General features: G+C 50.2%; 1 protein-coding gene across 9 annotated transcripts in view; it reads left to right on the top strand.

Annotated features, from left to right (window-relative positions):
• Nucleotides 1-17,879, top strand: part of SLC6A2 (solute carrier family 6 member 2) — a 78,136-nt gene that overhangs the window by 46,948 nt on the left and 13,309 nt on the right. For 8 of the 9 annotated variants that reach the window (XM_082367013.1, XM_082367014.1, XM_082367017.1 and 5 more), the window contains 7 exons: nt 1,398-1,501; nt 2,747-2,871; nt 3,613-3,725; nt 4,969-5,097; nt 6,055-6,154; nt 7,130-7,230; nt 7,389-7,887. In XM_082367013.1, coding sequence (XP_082223139.1) covers nt 1,398-1,501; nt 2,747-2,871; nt 3,613-3,725; nt 4,969-5,097; nt 6,055-6,154; nt 7,130-7,230; nt 7,389-7,775 — 1,059 coding nt within the window. In that variant the 3' untranslated portion in view covers nt 7,776-7,887. Of the gene's footprint in view, nt 1-1,397; nt 1,502-2,746; nt 2,872-3,612; nt 3,726-4,968; nt 5,098-6,054; nt 6,155-7,129; nt 7,231-7,388; nt 7,894-9,426; nt 9,499-10,109; nt 17,522-17,879 lie in introns of those variants that run through there. The other variant, XM_082367018.1, reaches the window with a different exon arrangement.

The following is a 17,879-nucleotide window of genomic DNA, read 5'->3' as shown; positions in this document are numbered from 1 at the left end:
GGCCCCAGCCTCACCCCAGCCACCCTAGCCCTATTTCTACTCTGGTCTCCAACCCTGGCCTCTGGTACCATCTGTGATGTTGGCATAAGGAGCAGCGTCAGCTGCAGGGAGACCAGACCCTGCTGACTCTCCCCTCGCAGCCCCTCGAGCTCACTGTCCTGCCCAGAGGTAGAGATTACAATGAAGGCGGGGTGAATGTGGAGTGGAGTCCAAAGTAGCGCGGTGAGGCTGGGAGCAGGGACAATCTTAGAGGTTCCTAGTGCCTTGAGCATCTTCAAATCACAGCTGAGATGATTTCCAGCCTCCTCCCTCACGTCTGCCTCAGTGACCACACCTCAGTATTTCCCCTCATAATCCCCAAAGACTTCCCCACACTCTACTTGAACCCATAATAATCCTGGCAGGCAAGATCAACATAGGATTAGGATGGACGCCTCCCAGTACACACCTCCCATTGTCCCAGCACAACTCAGTGTTATAGCCCAGTAACCAAGAGAAAAACCTACTTCCTTAATAACTGTCAGAAAAATAACAGAGCGTAAGACATGAAACAGCCTTGTAAATTGTGAAGCAAGTCAGAGTTCTATCTGTTCTGCATTGTTTAAATATCCTAAGTCTTTCTCGACAGTAGAAACTCAGCCTGAGTGCTGTCTCAGGGAGCAGATCTACCTTCCTCCGTCAGATTGCTTCTCTCATTACACCCTTTGCTTACAAAGCAGGGGAAGTCTAGAATAGCACGCGTGGGGAGATGACAGAAGTCTCACAAATCCGAATTGTGGCTTATTCCTGGTGAGCTAGGTAAAATTATCCCCAGTGTACAGATGAGGAAACTGAGATATAGACAGTGAAATTGACCAGGGCAAGACCATGAGGCTGAGAGGTTGGAGAGGAGCTCAGATCTCCGGGCTTGCAGCCATGCAGTCTCATCATCCAAAAGATGAAGGAAGTAGACCCCATTGGCCACCAAGGAGTCACCACTGTCTATGGGTTGGTAGAAGCTACTAGGAATCATTACCCCTTTCTGAAGATGTTGTCTCCATAACCCCTGAGATAGTCATAACCCTTTGCCCTTGCCCTATCCACATTCTAGCCTAGAACATTTTGTTTATTAACTTTCTTTGAAAATCAGGATGTCAAATTGAGCCAGTGAGTTCCTCTGGGGTGAGCTCACTCATGACCACCCAAGGCTGGGAGATGCTAGAGAGACCCCAGCCTCTCTGCACAGTGATTTTGTACAGGCTGCGGGAGAGCAGGAGTTGCGTGGCTCCCCATCTCTAGTTCAGACCTCATTTCCTCAGGTCTTAGGGCGTCCCTGGGGCTTCCCAGCCCTTCTGGAACAGTGAGGTAGTCCAATTCGGTGGAAACAGAGGGTGATGGCCTTTATCTGCCCATTTCAGGTATGGATTGATGCTGCAACTCAGATATTTTTTTCCTTGGGCGCTGGATTTGGTGTCTTGATTGCATTTGCTAGTTACAACAAATTTGACAACAACTGCTATAGGTAAGATCCTTCCTGGGGCTCTGGAAAGCTCTAAATCCTGGGAATCAACCCTTGCAGGGATGGGAGAGAGGGCTCTGGTCTGGGACAAGTCAAATTTTCTTCTTGGGTTTCTTTCCCTGTGAAATGAAGTGCAGTAGACCATCCTGGACGTTCTGTGAACTCCGACATGGCCTATGGGGGTCCTGATGAACATATGTCAGTTCAGGACACCTCCCAAATAGATGCAGGGTGAGGAGCTGGGAAAGCTGAGGCCACTAACACTGGGATATCATGAGGGTGGGTAGCTGGGACAGAGGGGAATTGTGTGGCTTTCAGAGCTGCCAGCACTGCCTGTCTGTCCATCTGATGCCCGGGCAGACAAGGTTGGAATATCCAGGCTGGTTGCTTGAGGGGTGAGGGCCTGGCAGGGTCAGAGCTTAAGACCACACAGCAGAATGAGAAGTCTGCTCAGTGCCGTAGAGTCAGAAGACTGTGCTCTAGATCATCTGGTCCTGTAAGCATTTAATGCTGCCTCCCACAGCCCCAGTGCTGTGAGGGCTTCAGACATGGGCACAGATGGAGCTGCTTCCATCCTTCTCTATCAAAGGCTTAAGACAGAATCATAACCTCCCTGGTACAAGACAGAGTAGGATGAATACAGACCAGTGGGACAGGCTTTAGGGAGGCTAAGGAAATGGGGTGATCAGCCATCTGATGGGGGATCAGCAAGAGCATAGAGGTGCGTTTGAGGTGAGCCTTGGAAGATAGTTAGGGTTGGGATAGGCAGACACGGAGTGAGCAGACAACTTACAGCATGAGCAAAGCCAGGGGACGTGGTACGTTTGTGAACCAGCAAGTTGACTGGTTTGCTCAGAGAGTACATGTTGGGGAGTCATGGGAAATAAGCCTGGAAAGAAGGTTGGGTCCTCTCAGCAAAGCTCTTGAATGCCTGGGTGAAAAGTTGAGAGGCACTGGGGAGCCACAGAAAGTTGGTTGAGGAAGGAGGCTGTTGACTCGATTTCCCAATAAGAGTTTGATATCAGGCTCTGGTATCAAAGTGTTTCATCCAGAAGCTGCTGACCTATTTTCTGCACCTACAGGTTCTGACCCTGTGGTGGGGAGGTGCTGGGGGTCCATGTGGCAGCAGGGACGCTGAAGAGGGGGTTGGCATTTGAAGCCGTGGATTCCATAGATGGTCCAGCAGTCCATAAGCGGGGTTGGGGAGAGTCAGACCACTTGAACTAACAGTGCTTTCTTTTCCCTCAGGGACGCCCTGCTCACCAGCACCATCAACTGTGTCACCAGCTTCATCTCTGGGTTCGCCATCTTCTCCATCCTTGGTTACATGGCCCACGAACACAAGGTCAACATTGAGGATGTTGCCACTGAAGGTGGGTGGGCAGACTGGCCCACTGAGGAGGAGGGGGCTGAAAAACTCACCCCTTTCTTAGCAGTTCTCCTGTGGCTGCGGGACTGAGAGGACTGGACACGGAGCTTTCCCAGCTGCCCACTTTCTTTGAGGCCATCAGTCGGAAGTCCAGGCAGAATCATCTTCTGAGTCAGGCCAGACCAGATAGATTTTGGAGCACTGACTCTGTACCAGCCCCTGTGCTAAGCACTTGACATATCTTTGTTTAGTTCTTGCAGTGTTACTAGGCAAGTGTTAATAGACCCACTTTAAAGATCAGAAAGCTGAGACTCAGGCGACTGAAGTTGTTCAACCAGCTCGTGTCCTTCCCCGCTGCTTCTCATATTCTTATGGCCACAAACAGGCCGAGACTTGGGGAGGGGCTGCCTCTGATGGACTCTGAAAATCACAAAGTTCTGAGAGTAAGAGGATCCCTCATGGGGTGCAGCAGGTGGGGTTTGAGGCCCATTGCCTGTAGCGGTCCAGGAGAGGCACTGCCCTCTGGCTTGGCTGTTTGAGGTCAACCTCCTTGGTGCATAGGTGAACTCAGGCTGGAGCTGGCTTCATCAGTCATCTTTAGACCTTGGTTTGCTCCATCTACACATGACTGCCCAAATATCATGGGGCTGGGCTGGGGCTTGTTGGGCCTCAAAATGCTCTCCTATCATCTGCAGCTCAGACCACCAGTCCCAGCTATTAATGAGGTCCTTGATGTTCCTTACAGGAGCTGGCCTGGTCTTCATCCTGTACCCAGAAGCCATTTCCACCCTATCAGGATCCACGTTCTGGGCTGTCGTGTTCTTCGTCATGCTCCTGGCTCTGGGAATTGACAGCTCAGTGAGTGACCTTGCTGGGGATACCATCCCCCCACAGACACCACTAGACCTGACCCTCCCTCCCCTAAATACACTCACACTACTCAGTCTAAAGTTCTCCACCATTCAAGCCCCTGATCAGTAGTTGTTTGCAGAAGACCTTATTTAAATGCAAACAAGGAAATCAGTACTCACTCAGAAAGGCAAGATTTAGGCCAAAGCCAAGAACCAAGAGAAACCTACTTGGCATCATGGAACTCTACATTAGAAGGGACCTCGGATAAGCCAGCCCAATACTCTCCTTTTACAGATGGGAAACTGAATTCAGAGAGGGCATGGCTAGAACTCTTGTTCTCTAACCAACCACTCTTCCCACGGTATTTCATCAGCATCCACTCAGGCTGAGTGAGTGGACAGGAGTCAGGTCCCTGTTGATAAGGGGGAGACAGGAGTTAACTCTTCACCCTCTCCCACATGGTTTCTGAGTTCTGAGGTTGGTTGAGAACGGGGCAGAAGTGGGGTGAGAGGATGGGGAGAAGGGAGGACCTGCTGATTTCTCTAGAGAAGCCAGGCAGCCTCCAGGGCTCATGAGTCCAGGGCTGCGGGAGGTCCAAGGGAGCCGGGAGGCCTGAGACTGGGGTTCAGAGAGTCCCTCACTCCTGTGTTGACTGAAAAAAAAATGCACAACCTGGGACTTCCCTGGTGGTCCAGTGGTTAAGACTCTGAGCTTCCACTGCAGGGGGCACGGGTTCACTCCCTGGTTGGGGAGCTAATAATCCCGCATGCGCGTGGTGCAGCCAAAAAATGCACAACCTGAAAGTTGAGAATTATGTTTCAGTTGGCAGACTTTCTGGGGACTTCAAGCCTGGGAGGCAGCCTCTCAGATCGCTCTGAGGGACTGCTCTGAAGAGGTCAGGGGGGAGCCAGGATATGTAGGAGTTTTTGCAGCAAAAACCAGGTGGTCAGAGCATCAAAAGATGACTGTTAATTAAACAAAACCAGACATCTCAAGTTAATGAATTTAGCGCTTTTCTGTATATGGGAAGATGCAAGAGTCTGGGCTCATTGAAATCATTCCTTTGATATGCACCTGAGCTATCTAGGGCCAGTATGCTTTCTTTCCCATCCTGAGTCCCCTCAGGTGCACCTTTGCGGGGGCAGCGGTAGTGGCTGATGGCTTGATGGCTGCAGCATCCTTTGTTTGCTGATATGTTGGACAACATTTTTCATTCACCCCTGTGTCCCACCTGCCTGGTTCCCTTCAGATGGGAGGCATGGAGGCGGTCATCACGGGCCTGGCCGACGACTTCCAGGTCCTGAAACGACACCGGAAACTCTTCACATTTGGTGTCTCCTTTGGAACCTTCCTTCTGGCCCTGTTTTGCATAACCAAGGTGAGGGGGGCTGGGCTCTGGGTCACCTGGGGCTTCTGAGGCTGCATTTCAATCCAGCCAGATATTCCCAGACTTGAAGCTGGGGGGTAGGGCTAGGGTGAGCTCAGGGGAACCATGGCAGTGCCTGGTATCCTGAACTCCGTGGCCCAGTCCCCTAGGGTTACACCCCGTTGTTATCGGTCCCTTCTGAGCCTGAGGATATCCAGACAAATCTTTCAACTGCTTGTTGGTTTGGGGGGGCAGCAAAAGTCCATTTTAAACTGCCAGCTGAAAAAAGTGCACAACCTGAAAGCTGAGAATTATGTTTTATTCGGTGGACAAAACTGAGGACTTAAGCCTGGGACACAGCATCTCAGATAGCTCTGAGGGACTGCTCCAGAGAGGTAAGGGAGGAGCCAGGATACGTGAGTTTTTGCAGCAAAGATCAGGTAGTTGTTACATCAAAAGATTACTGTTGACCAAAGAAAACCAGACATCTCAAGTTAAGGAATTTCGTGCTTTTCCGTGTATGGGAAGATGCAAGAGTTTGGGCTCACTGAAATCATTCCTTTGATATGGACCTCAGCTATCTAGGGCCAGTATCCGAGCTTTTTGCTGACTGCTAGATGGCGGGCATCCTGTTTCTATCCTGAATTCCCTCAGAGCTCACCTTCAGAGCGGCGGCTATAATGTGATGGCTGCAACATCTTTTGTTTACTGATATGGCAGGCAACATTTTTTTTTTCATTGATAAAATCCATCTTGCTTTTTACTGGCTGAAGTCCCCACCCTCAGACCCAGTGAATATGTAGAATACATAGCGGCAACACAGTAGCACCAGAAACGCCATTACCTGTGTTGGGGGTGGGTGTGAGTTCTGAGTGAGCGGGACAGGGGACAGCTAAATTTTGATGGATGTAACAGTTGATAGCCATTTCTATCCATCATGGCCTCAGGCTTTCTCTGTCCATGCCCCAGGGTGGAATATACGTGCTGACCCTGCTGGACACGTTTGCGGCGGGGACCTCCATTCTGTTTGCTGTGCTCATGGAGGCCATAGGCGTCTCCTGGTTTTATGGTACGTGCTGGGTCCTGAGCGTGTGGCAAAGCCTCGGGCCCCGTGTGCTTCTGGAGCCTTTTCACCTGGAGGTGCCAAGGGGCTTTCCGTTTCCAGGGCAGTCACTGGCTGATCCCAGAGTTGAATGAGTTGCTTATTGGACGCAGCTCTCCCAGCCCTCAGCTCATCTTTGCACGAGCGCCCTTTAAAAGGAGGACACAAAGGCCCCAAAGGCATCAGTGTCAGCTGTTAGAGAGGAACTCAGAGGAAGCTGCTGCTCCTCAAGCCATGTAATTCATTCTAGAGTAGGGTTGCCAGGTTTAGCAAATCCAGGATACAACACATCCAGTTAAACTTGAATTTCAGATAATGAATCATTTTTTTTAGTATATGTCCCAAATATTGCATGAAATTGCTTAAACTCGAATGACTTTTGTTGTCTCTCCGAAATTCAAATGTAACTGAGTGTCCTCTGTCTTCTCTGGCAATCTTACTCCAGAGCTGAATGGGGAGAACGTGGTAGAAAGTGAAATGTGTTGTCATTGTTCATTTCTTCCCCATGTGTCACTCGCTGTTTTCTACTCACTGGAAAGAGTCTGGTCTCTTCTACCAGATTAAAGTCGGGGAAAGCTCTATATACACAGCCATCATTGTTTTAAGAGAGAGGGAGCGGGAGGAAAGAGCTGGGCTTTGGAGTCAGGCCACCCTGGCTGTGTAACCAGGGCCAAGTCCCCTCCCCTCCCCGAGCCCTGGTTTTCCCTCTGAAAAAGGAATTGGGGCGGCACCTACAAGGGAATGCTACCTCTGAGTGTGTTCTCTCCCCTGTTCTGAACCGGCCAAGTGCCTGTCCCCAGGTCTCCTAAGTGCCAGGGTATCCCTGTCTCTGGAGATACTGTTCTGCTCTCCACCTGGGGACAGACCCTCTTGGGAAGGCAGCAGGGGTGGCCCCAGGCTCTGCAGGGGCCGCTGTAATGGGCCTGCCCTGTGTGTGCGCAGGTGTGGACAGGTTCAGCAACGACATCCAGCAGATGATGGGATTCAAGCCGGGCCTGTACTGGAGACTCTGCTGGAAGTTTGTCAGCCCTGCGTTCCTCCTGGTGTGTAGTGTGTGGTTGGGCATCCTCGGGGGAGGGGTGCTGTGTGTCTGGGGTGAGGGTGGGGGTGGGGATCTTTGCTTCTGAGGGGAGGAGGTTGGGATGCAGGGCCCTGGTCACGCAGACAGATGCTCAGGATGCTCTGCCCTGTTGATTCCCAGGAGGCTGCACATGAGCGGGGTCGCCAGCCTGGGGCCAGGTCTGGGCCGGGGGCTGTCTGTGCCACCACTCAGTTCCAAGGTCACCTTTCTAGTTTTCTTCTCTTTGTATTGCTCCTGTTTCTTTGTCTCCTTTTTGTTATCCTTCCTTACTTGGATTCTTCCTCCTTTCTCTCTCCATCTCCCTCCTTCCTTATCGTCTCCATTCCTGCATCCATCTCACACGCTGGTCCTCACTTCCCTCTGGTCCCTCTCTGCACCCCTCCCTCTCTCCCACCTCCTTCCCTCTCTCTCCCCTCTCCTTGTCTCTCTCCCTCTTCCTTCTGTCCCTTCCCCCCAGTTTGTGGTGGTCGTGAGCATCATCAATTTCAAGCCGCTCACCTACGATGACTACATCTTCCCACTCTGGGCCAACTGGGTCGGGTGGGGCATCGCGGGCTCCTCCATGGTCCTGGTGCCCGCCTACATCGTCTACAAGTTCCTCAGCACGCGGGGCTCCCTTCGCGAGGTGAGCTCTGGGCCGAGCCTGGGGGAGGGTGGGGGACAGCACGGGAGGGGGCATCCCGAGTCATTCCCGCTGGGGTGAAAGAGGGAGACAGAAGGACACGGAATCTAGAGTCACACGGACCTGCCACATTGGCCACGTTATTTACCCCCAAGCCTCAGGTTCCACATTTGTGACCTGGGGTAATCATACAGACCTTGAAAGGTGAAAGGAAGTGCTTGGCACAGCACCTGGCACACGGTAGACGGTCACCACGTGGCACCTGCTCTCGTGTTGAACGTCATATGCACTGTGTGCTCCCACTCTGTTCCTACCGTTGTTTATGTGAGGAGCTCAGCCCTCCATTCCCCTAAGGAGCAGTTAATCTGCATTAACTGTGCCCACTCCTGTGTCCCACCTCCTAAGGTTTGTCATGTCCCCAGATGTCCCACACTCTCCCCATCCAAACTCACCGTGACCTTGTATCTTGGCTTTCACCTGCTTCTGTTGTGAACCTGATACCTGATCAGCCTAAACCAGAGATTTCCAAAATACATTTTCTTCTTTGACCTGTGTACATTGCAGATACATATACGCATGATCTGCCTTTTAACTAAAATTATGTCTTTCCTGTACTTTGGTTGTTAAATGCCCTTTCTTTTATAAATAATGGTGATAGTCTTTTCCTCATGTCCTTACTTATAAAGATCTCATCCCTTCATTCCTTTATCCACTTCCTTCACAGATATTTACTGAGTATCTGTACGGGGCAGGCAGTATCCTCAGCCCTAGACACGCTCCCCGGAGCTCATGTTCTCATGAGGGGACAGAAAGACACAGGAGGACGTAAAGGAGTGAGCTGTACAGGAACTTAGTGCAGAGGGTCCCAGGCAGGGCTGTGTCCACCCCCTCCCCCTTGTGACGTGTTTCCTGTCCGTGAAATCCCAAAGTCCAGGAGCCTCTGGGTCACTGGGAGGACCCGTGTTCCGTGAGCTCATCCCGGACGTGGAACCAGGACCTGCTTTGAGCTTTTTATTCTCCACACTTTGGGATCCCGCTCTAGTGATCAGGCATTGATTCCAGACGCATTCCCTGGGTCCACCCTGTGTCTACAGCCCAAGGAGGCGGCCCCAATCCCCAGGCAGGGCTGAGGTCCCATCAGAGTTCTCATTGTGCTCTGAACTTGACCTCTGCAGCACTGACTCCGATCGTGGTTGTAAAATTGCCGATGTGTGTTTCTGTTCAGTGTCAGCCCCTTCCATGAGCTGTAAGCTCCCCCAAAGCAGAATGTGTGGGTGACCTTCAGCTCTGGATCCCCAGGGCCTAGGCCAGTGTGTGACTACAGTCATTGACTCAATAAACATTCACTGGATGAATGTCTCAAAGTGAACCAACCAGCTCCACAAACCAGGGTGTCTTGTACGAACCTCTCCTGCTGTCCATGTGAGACTTCAGGGCCAAATAGCAGGTGGCCCTGATGTGTGGTGTCCTCTGGGCTGCTGGAAGGGTGTCCCTGGGCCAAGCTGAGGCCTCCTCCCCTTCTCCGTCCTTTCACAGAGACTGGCCTATGGCATCACCCCAGAGAACGAGCATCACCTGGTGGCCCAGAGGGACGTCAGGCAGTTCCAAGTAGGTGCAGCTTGGACCATTTTGATGGGGGCCACGGGGCGGGGGCGAGGCAAGACCACACACCACACTCCAGAAAACCCAGAGCAGCTGCTCGCTATAGCCCCTGGGGGTGTGATGTTACAAACGGAGGAGAGGGGCCTGTCTTCTGCCTTCTATCAGCTTTCACCTGCCCCTCCACTCCTTGGTCCTGAGATACCAAATGCCCAGACTTTCCTAAACTCGGTTCTCCCTCTTTGAGTTGTGACCACGGAGTATCCCCAGATTAGGCTGAGGATTTCTTATCTTGAAGGAAGCGCTGTAGGTACATCAGTAACGTGTTGACCTGAGTCCTACCCTTTTCCCCTGTAAAATATGGGGGTGGGGGAGCCAGGAGGGTCCCGGTGAGCCCCCCCTGCTTCAGACATACTGTGTGACTTTGTGAAGGTTCCTTTGCCCTTTCTGGGTGCCAGTGACTATTAGGGGATTGGCCTGCATGTTCTCCGGGTCTTTGAAGGAAGCAGCTGTGTTTTCTGCCCCTCCATGTGTCTTACTGCCCTTCTCAGCTGGCCCTTGTCCCTCGGTCCCTGCCCGCACTGGCCCTTGCCTAACAGCCTTGCTGTCTTCCTCTGCAGTTGGAACACTGGCTGGCCATCTGAATCTGACCCCGAGGAGGAACCCTGCTGCACCAACGTTCAGGTCAAAGGCTTCCTACCACCCCAGACACTGTCTGGGGATTCCTCTCCGACCCCCCTCTTCCTCTTTTCCAAGTTACAACTGATTTAGTGACCTGGTTTTCGTTCACCTTCTGTTCACCTGGCCTGAGGGCTGTGAGCTTGGATTGGTAAGCCTTGTGGGAGAAGAGGAGAGGAGGGAACAGGAAAAAATGACTTCTGTTGAACCTCTTTAGTTTTGAGGAAGTCTCACCCAGTGTGGGAGCCGGCCCGAGCTGACGTCCACGGGCTCGGGCAGAACTCCCCACCTCGTTTGCTGGTACTTTGGGCCGCAGAAGAAATCCTCAGTCCACCAAATGAGACAGAGGATGTTGCTTTTTGGTCAGACACCGTAAAACCAAAACACAAATAAAAAGCCCAGCTGAGTTTGGGAGGTACAGAGATCTTGCCTCTCTCGTCTGCCCCGGTCAGTGCTCTGTTGTTTGGACCTGGGTTGGGGAGCTTGGGGATATTTGTCGCTGTTCTGAAGTCCGTGGATAGAAGCTCTGGGGGATCGTGAGCAGAAATCTTCATAGATTAGTTTTCACTCTGGTTGACCTGGGTTTGATTTGTGTGTGTTCTGGAATATTCTTCTGGTTTCTGGCGCTCAGAGGGTCCAGAGCTATGGGTGTCGCAGTGAGTGGCTTCTGCAGAAGAAGCAGACAAGTCTGTAGAGACCACATGCGGGTCTCGCTCTGTCAGATGCACGGAGCTCAGGAACCTACCTGTGGCTCCTGAGACCTTCCTGGGTGACTCAGGACAGGAACCCAGCAAGGCCAGCTGCGTGTCTCCACTACGGGATCCTCTGCTGTCCTCACAGGGCCAGGTGGGTGTCCAAGGGCACAGCCGACAGGCTGTCTGTTTCTGTATTGTTCACAGACACCTGCAAAGCCTGTCCCTGGGAATCCCACCCAGCCCGGACCAGGAGTCTCGAGTGATGGGGAGTGGGCCCTGAAAACTCCCTTTGTCTCTCTTCATGTGCCATACTTTGCACCGTGGAGGGCAGCATGGAACCAAGCATATAGCACCCCGGTCACTCAGGTTGAGGGGAGAATAGTCTCAATTGACGGAGCAGGTTGGCGGCTGTAGAGAATTTCAGGTTGATTTCTGATACAAACTTACAAGTGGTGCCCTCTGGTGGTGCTGGTGGCTAGTCTCAGCTCATTCAGAGAAGCGATTTGTAGTTTGGTAAGTCGGTGGCATCCATTTGGAATTTCTGTTTATGGTCTGAGTTTCTTACGCTCTCATTGGCAATCTAGAGTTGTGGGTTATCGTCCTGACTGTGGGAGCCCCTGTTGCAGTATCTTGGGCAAAAAAAAAGGCCACATCATTTCCACTGGGAGTAGAGGGTGACACACATCCGAAAGGTGCTTTGGGGAAAGTGGGGTGTCACTGACCCTAATCTATTGATTATGCAGTCTGTGGAAGATGGGCCGGCTGGGGGCAGGGAGGTGGTTTTCTCCCAGGGACAGGGTCCTTATGTCATTCTTTAAAGAAAAGTAGGAAAATCAGGAGACTTTGGATCTTTCCATATAAAAAGTTCAGTTCAAAATCTGAGACAGCCCAAGTGGCAGGTGTCTTGGACCCTGAAAAAGATGGGGCCTGGGAGCATCCAACAGAGTGGAACAAACAGGGGTCTGGGGATGAGAGCAAGGTGACCCGTCACTGATGGAATTTGGCCTCACAAGTGACTGAATCCGCCCGTGAAGGATAATTCCTCCCTAGGTGTGACATTTTTTTGTTTGTTTGTTTTTAACAAAGCACTTTCATCCACGTTCACTCCCATCCGCCCAGCAAGTACTGCAGGGCTGGCTTCTGTGTCCCTATTCTCCAGGTGAGAAAACCAAGGTCCAGCATTTCAGTCATTCTTGCTCAAGGTTCCCCAGCTACTAAGGGATCCAGTTGGACCCTCAAGTCAGAGCCCCTGACTCTCAGCTGAGAGCACTTTGAAATTCCCAGCACAATATGGTTCACCCCATCCAGGGCTGTCATTAAACATAAACAAAAATCCATCCAGTCAAGTGGCCAAGGCATATTTCTTAGCAAAAGAACAATGTGTTGGAAGAAGGGGGGTGGGGGGATGTCATTTATTCTCCTCTAGCTGGTTGCTAGAGAGGAAATGATTTAGCTGCTCTCCTTTTTTTTTTTTTTAAATAAATTTATTTTATTTATTTATTATTTTTGGCTGTGTTGGGTCTTCGTTGCTGCGTGTGAGCTTTCTCTAGTTACGGCGAGTGGGAGCTACTCTTCGTTGCAGTGTGCGGGCTTCTCATTGCAGTGGTTTCTCTTGTTGTGGAGCACAGGCTCTAGGTGCGCGGGCTTCAGTAGTTGTGGCGCGCGGGCTCTAGAGCGCAGGCTCAGTAGTTGTGGCGCATGGGCTTAGTTGCTCCGCGGCATGTGGGATCTTCCCGGATCAGGGCTCGAACCCGTGTCCCCTGCATTGGCAGGCGGATTCTTAACCACTGGGCCACCAGGGAAGCCCCAGCTGCTCTCCTTTGATGAAAATAGTCACTCTAGGGAACAGCGGGTTGTGAAAAGCTGAGTCTACTTGGCAGAAATGAGTCAGAAAAGCCTGTGTATCAGGGGCACCCTTCAGAGAGAGCCTGACGTTTGCGCTTTGCCAACTGCACGTGGCCCTTCTGCCTCCAGACATTTGTCCGAAGGCAAATCAGAGATGCGGTGCTAGCTGAACCAACACCAACCAACCCAGTGGTGCTGCCTTGCGGGGGAAGTTGGCTCCCGAGCCTGGGGAGGGGCTCTGGAGATGGGGGGACCCGGGACACCCATGGACATTTTCGAGGAGGTGCTGGCAGACCTTCTGGGTTCACCTTTCACCCACACTTGATGGAGAGGGAGCATGGGCTTTATCATAAGTAATGTTTGACTTCTTATTTGAGGCCTTTTTTTTTGATAGTAGAGGTTATCCCGGATGAGGGTGCTCCTGTGTACTGTATAGAGCACTTTTGATACTTTACCAGATTTTTTAAAGAATTATTATTTTCCATGAAGTGTAAAAATATCTGTTTAATACCATCCCGTTAACATCTACTCAGTGTCTAATTATAACATTTAGTGTCAACCTGTGAGTCGGTCTTCATTCTAGATGCGAATGAGACAGAGGAGAAGGGGACCTGCCAACTCTTGCCAAATGTCGTGCCAAATAAAGGTCCTCAAAGCTGCCTTAATTCTCAGAGGGGTTCCGGCCCAGGTGGGAGCCAGTCTCTTGCCAAATGATCCCGTTAATGTGAGACCGAACATTCTTACCAAAGATGTCATTTCTTAGTAAGAAGCCCACTGAGCTCATTTCATTTCTTTATTTCCTTTGAAAGCCATGGAAGGGAGAAGAACAGAGAGGGAGTGTGGCGTGGGGGAAACAGCACAGCATTTAGAGTTGCACAGACCTGGGTCTGCGGCTGTCTTACTGGGTCACCTGGGGAGAGGGACTCCACCTCCGTGGGCTTCAGAGTTCTCTGTCTGTAAAAGCAAGGGTTGGATCAGAGATCAAAGGTCCCATCCAGTAAAAAAATTTCCTGTCTCCATAACAATGTTATTGTTGTAAATTTACAATGAAGGAAGCACACGGTTTACTGTAGGACTTTCCAGAATGATCTAGTGACCAATAACCTACTACTGAGCAGAGACATATCAGAACTATGATTTTTCTGGACATTCAGTAGTTCCTCTTTCGACAACATTTCTTCAACTGATGTCAGAAACACTTGGTATTTTAAACAATAAATCCAACCCTTTTGTTTTGCGGAATTTGAGGGTAAGTTTTCATGCTCTTATGAGTCCCAAAATCCACAGCTCTGCGATGTGCAGCATGGCTATAGCTGCGATCATAGAAGTCACCAAAATTCTGGTGAATGTGAAGTTGCTTTTGGGGTTCCCGCCCTCATCCCTCTGTTTCTCCACTTCTATGTAAATAAGGACTCTTTCAGTGGCGCCCTGTGTCATGGACTGTTCCAATGTCATGCAGATTTCTATATCTGGTGTGCGTTTATTTTAAAAGCTGTTCTCTTCATGGAAAATTAAGTGTACAGAATAATAAAGGATATTTCCTGTGCCATGTATCTGGTAGTGGAATTCTTTCTGGCGTGAAGGTAAAATGCTACAAATTAAGTCCAATGGGTCTTCTGTGATCAGCCTCCAGCTAGTAAAGTAGAGCTTCTGGTCATAGTGGCCCACCTTTCACCCAAACAACTCGTTTGATAACCTATGGAACGGAAGACTGGGGGGGAGTTAAATCTGTAATCCTAGCTCTGAGACTGACGCATTTTTATTTAAGTAGAAAGTGGATACCAAGTTAGTAGTTTTGCTTTTTCGTTTCTAGGGCTGAATTTCAAGGGCATCAGAACTTCCAGTTGGATGGAAATGAATGTGCAATTTAGCACTTGTGTGCAGTTTTCTGGGAAGAGGGATACACTAACACTTAGGGCCTTAGTGCTATATTGTATTGTTTGGGGAAGGTGTGACCTTACATTGTTATTTTTAACGCAAGTAAGCAGATAGACAGTGACACCAATATAAGGGAGGTATTGACAAGCAACAATTCAGTCTATGTCTTCAAGTATGTAAAGGCTGTCAGGGAGTGGGTGGTGGGCCCCAGGGCTGAATTGAGGCCAAACAGAGCATGGGATGGTGCCGGAAGTAGTGAGCACCCCAGTGATGTCTCTTAGGGAGGTTGTAGAGGGAACTCAGTGTCAGGTAGGGCTGTGAGAGGGGGTTGCATACCTCTAAGGTCCCTTCCATTTGGAGCTTATGGAATTTTTTTTTTTTTTTTGGATAGCCATGAACCCAACCTTGCACAGCAGCATTGGGAAAGTCAAATACATTTATGCCAAAGATGTCAGGGTGGGTTTGGCTTGTTGAATTGGAGTTGGGCAGACATCCCAGAGGGGGTATTATCATCTGATCATTTAAATTTTACCTCCAGAATTGGAGTTAGGGTTTATTATAATGAATCAAACAAAAGGCAGCCACATTGCTTCCAGCCCTCCCCTCACGCCTGCAGACATTTAATAAGGGGCCCTGCGGGAGTAGAGGAGGGAGCCTGGGGCAGAGGGGGAAAGGGCAGCTCTTCTGGGGGGCTGGCTGCCACTCTGTCCCCTAGGCTGACAAATGTAGTTGGAGAAGCCTCACAGGTGGGCTTCACTTTAAGAAACTGGTGGGCTTTTGAAATGTCCCAATTTTAATCGCACTCCTGTCCTATGTTTGGAGAGATGGAGGTTCATTTTTATCTCCTTCCAAAAGGCCCTGATATGTGGAGTCTCTCCCTAGGCCTCAATTTGTTCATCTGTGCAATGGGTCAGGGGTTACTAACACTAAGTGTTCATGGATAGGCTTCAGAAATATCAGAACCTCCTGAAATGAAACGCAAATTTTTGTGTGCGTGAGTTTGTGTCTACGTTTCTGGGAGAGAGAATTGATACATTCATCAGATTCTCAAATGTTGAAGACTCACAGGTATATATTACCTTTGGGGGCCTCTTTCTTCCGATAGTACATGGCATCTCTCTGTGTCCTCACCCCAAATGAAATTAGTATGACAACAGAGTTCATTTCTAAATCTCCATCGCCCTGCATTATGTTGACTTTTCATTTTAATCCACCCCAGATCCAATATCTCATCTGTTTTCCTGGCAACTGTTATTAAACCTTAGCTTTCCAATCGGTAAAATGAAAAGGTTGGATTAGGTGATTCTGTAAAGTCCCTTCTGTTTTTTGTTTGTTTGTTTGGGGGGTTTTTTGGCCGCACTGCGTGGCATACAGGATCTTATTTCCCTGACTTGGGATGGAACCCCATGCCCCCTGCAGTGGAAGGGTGGAGTCTTAACCACTGGACCACCAGGGAAGTCCCCCCTTCTGTTTTTGACTCTATGATATACTCTCAGGGAGCGACCACAGATGTGATTGGTGAATTCACACTAAAATGTGAATGACTACCTTTCTAGGCAGCTGCTGATAGACAGGAGTGGGAGTTGCTACTTTTCACCCATTCTACGTTTTTAGTGTAGGTTTCAGCAAACATTTTCTGTAAAGGTCTCTGTCAGAAGTACTCAACTCTCCTGTTGTAGCATAAAAGTAGCTTTATTTACAAGACAGGTGGTGGGCTGGATTTGGCCTGAGGTCTGTGGTTTGCCCTGGATTAGTGAAAAGAACAAAGGTTTTGAGTCAGGTTAGACCTGGGTTTGAATACCAGCTCTACTACTCACTCCTGTGGAATCTTGGACAAGTTATGTAAAATCTGAGTCTCTCTAGCTTCTGAAGAGTGGGAATAAGACTGCCAAGAGGATCGGCAGGATCAAATAAGATGATGAACACTTAAGAGCAACCTCTCTGGGGCCACAGTGCCTGGATCCAAATCCTGGTTCCATCACTCAACTGTGTGAAGACTTGGGCAAGTTACTTAACCTCCCTTTGCCTCAGTTTATCATCGATCCATGGGAATGACAATGACCCCACCACCTCATGGGATCATAGATAGGATTAAATATTAATATTGGATTCAGAATAGTGCTAGCTTACACAGCTCGTTGTTATATGTTTAGTACCTGTCAGTTACATAATGATGATCTATTTCTTCTCCTTCTCACCCATCTTTGCCCATTTCAAAGGCAGCCCAGCTACTGCTGTGTTTTCATGTAGCCGAAACAATGTCTCTGTTCCCTTGTCCCCTCCTTAGGAAACTGCCCCAGAGGTTTGAACTGGGGTCTGAGTAGCCAAATCTGAGTCTCCTTGGGCCTGAGTGCACGTGACCACTGGGCAGGAAGTTCCAGCTTCGGAAATACCAGCCTCCAGAGGCCTTGCCAGGCAGCAGCCAACCTCCTGCAGGATCTGGCTGCCTCACAAGCCCTCCGCTGTCAGTCCCCATTAGGCCGCTGGCAAGGGAGATGTCCCCTCCGCTGGGCCATGTCTCAGGGAGGCCCTGACCTCAGCTATGACCCAGAAGAGCTGGAGACAGAAGTGTGGTAAGCAGAAGCTCCTGAAAGAGCTGGCAAGTGATTGGCTTCTGATGTCTTTCTTATTAGCTACTGGCTTGTCATCAGGCCTGGGAGGGGCTGAGCTGGGCCCCTAGCAGGTCATGAAGGTAAGGGGTTGGGCTGCAGGAAATCAAGGGAAACCATCTCTGTCCCCAGAGAAGGCCCAGCAGGGGTCGTGGCCGGAACATACCCTTGAGCCATGGTTGATTGTTTCTACAGCAAAGAATATAGAGGGAGCAGCTACCCCACCTACTGCAGCTTCAGGCTCCAGTCCGGAGTCTCAGCCTAGGACAGGAAGATGTGGAGTCAGAAGAGGAGAGGCCTGAAGCAAAAACCCAGCTTCTGGCAACGGTGAGCCTGGGGCAGACGTGAAGGCCATGGTCAGGCCAACAACAGGGCACCTGCCTACTGCCCACCCTGAGTCCATTCCCAGGTTCTTGCTACATTTCTGTTCTTGCACCACAGCACCCCAGACTTCCCTGGTAGTTGCCATTGACCCCTGACTCCCATCTCCAGTCACTTGATGGTAACAATAACCTATCAATGGAGAGGAGTGAGAGGGCAGGGCCAATAAATGAGGCAAACTCACTTCACAGATAAGGAAGGACATTGCCACTCTGACATTTCAAGTGAGCTGCAGAATCAAATCAGGGAGTGTCAGAGCCAAGACTAGAATTTTTAGGTAAGCAATTGAATGTAGAGAGTTCCC

This window comes from Balaenoptera borealis, assembly GCF_965194805.1.
Source record: "Balaenoptera borealis genome assembly, chromosome: 19".
Lineage (NCBI taxonomy): Eukaryota > Metazoa > Chordata > Mammalia > Artiodactyla > Balaenopteridae > Balaenoptera > Balaenoptera borealis.
This window is presented reverse-complemented; position numbering and strand designations above follow the sequence as displayed.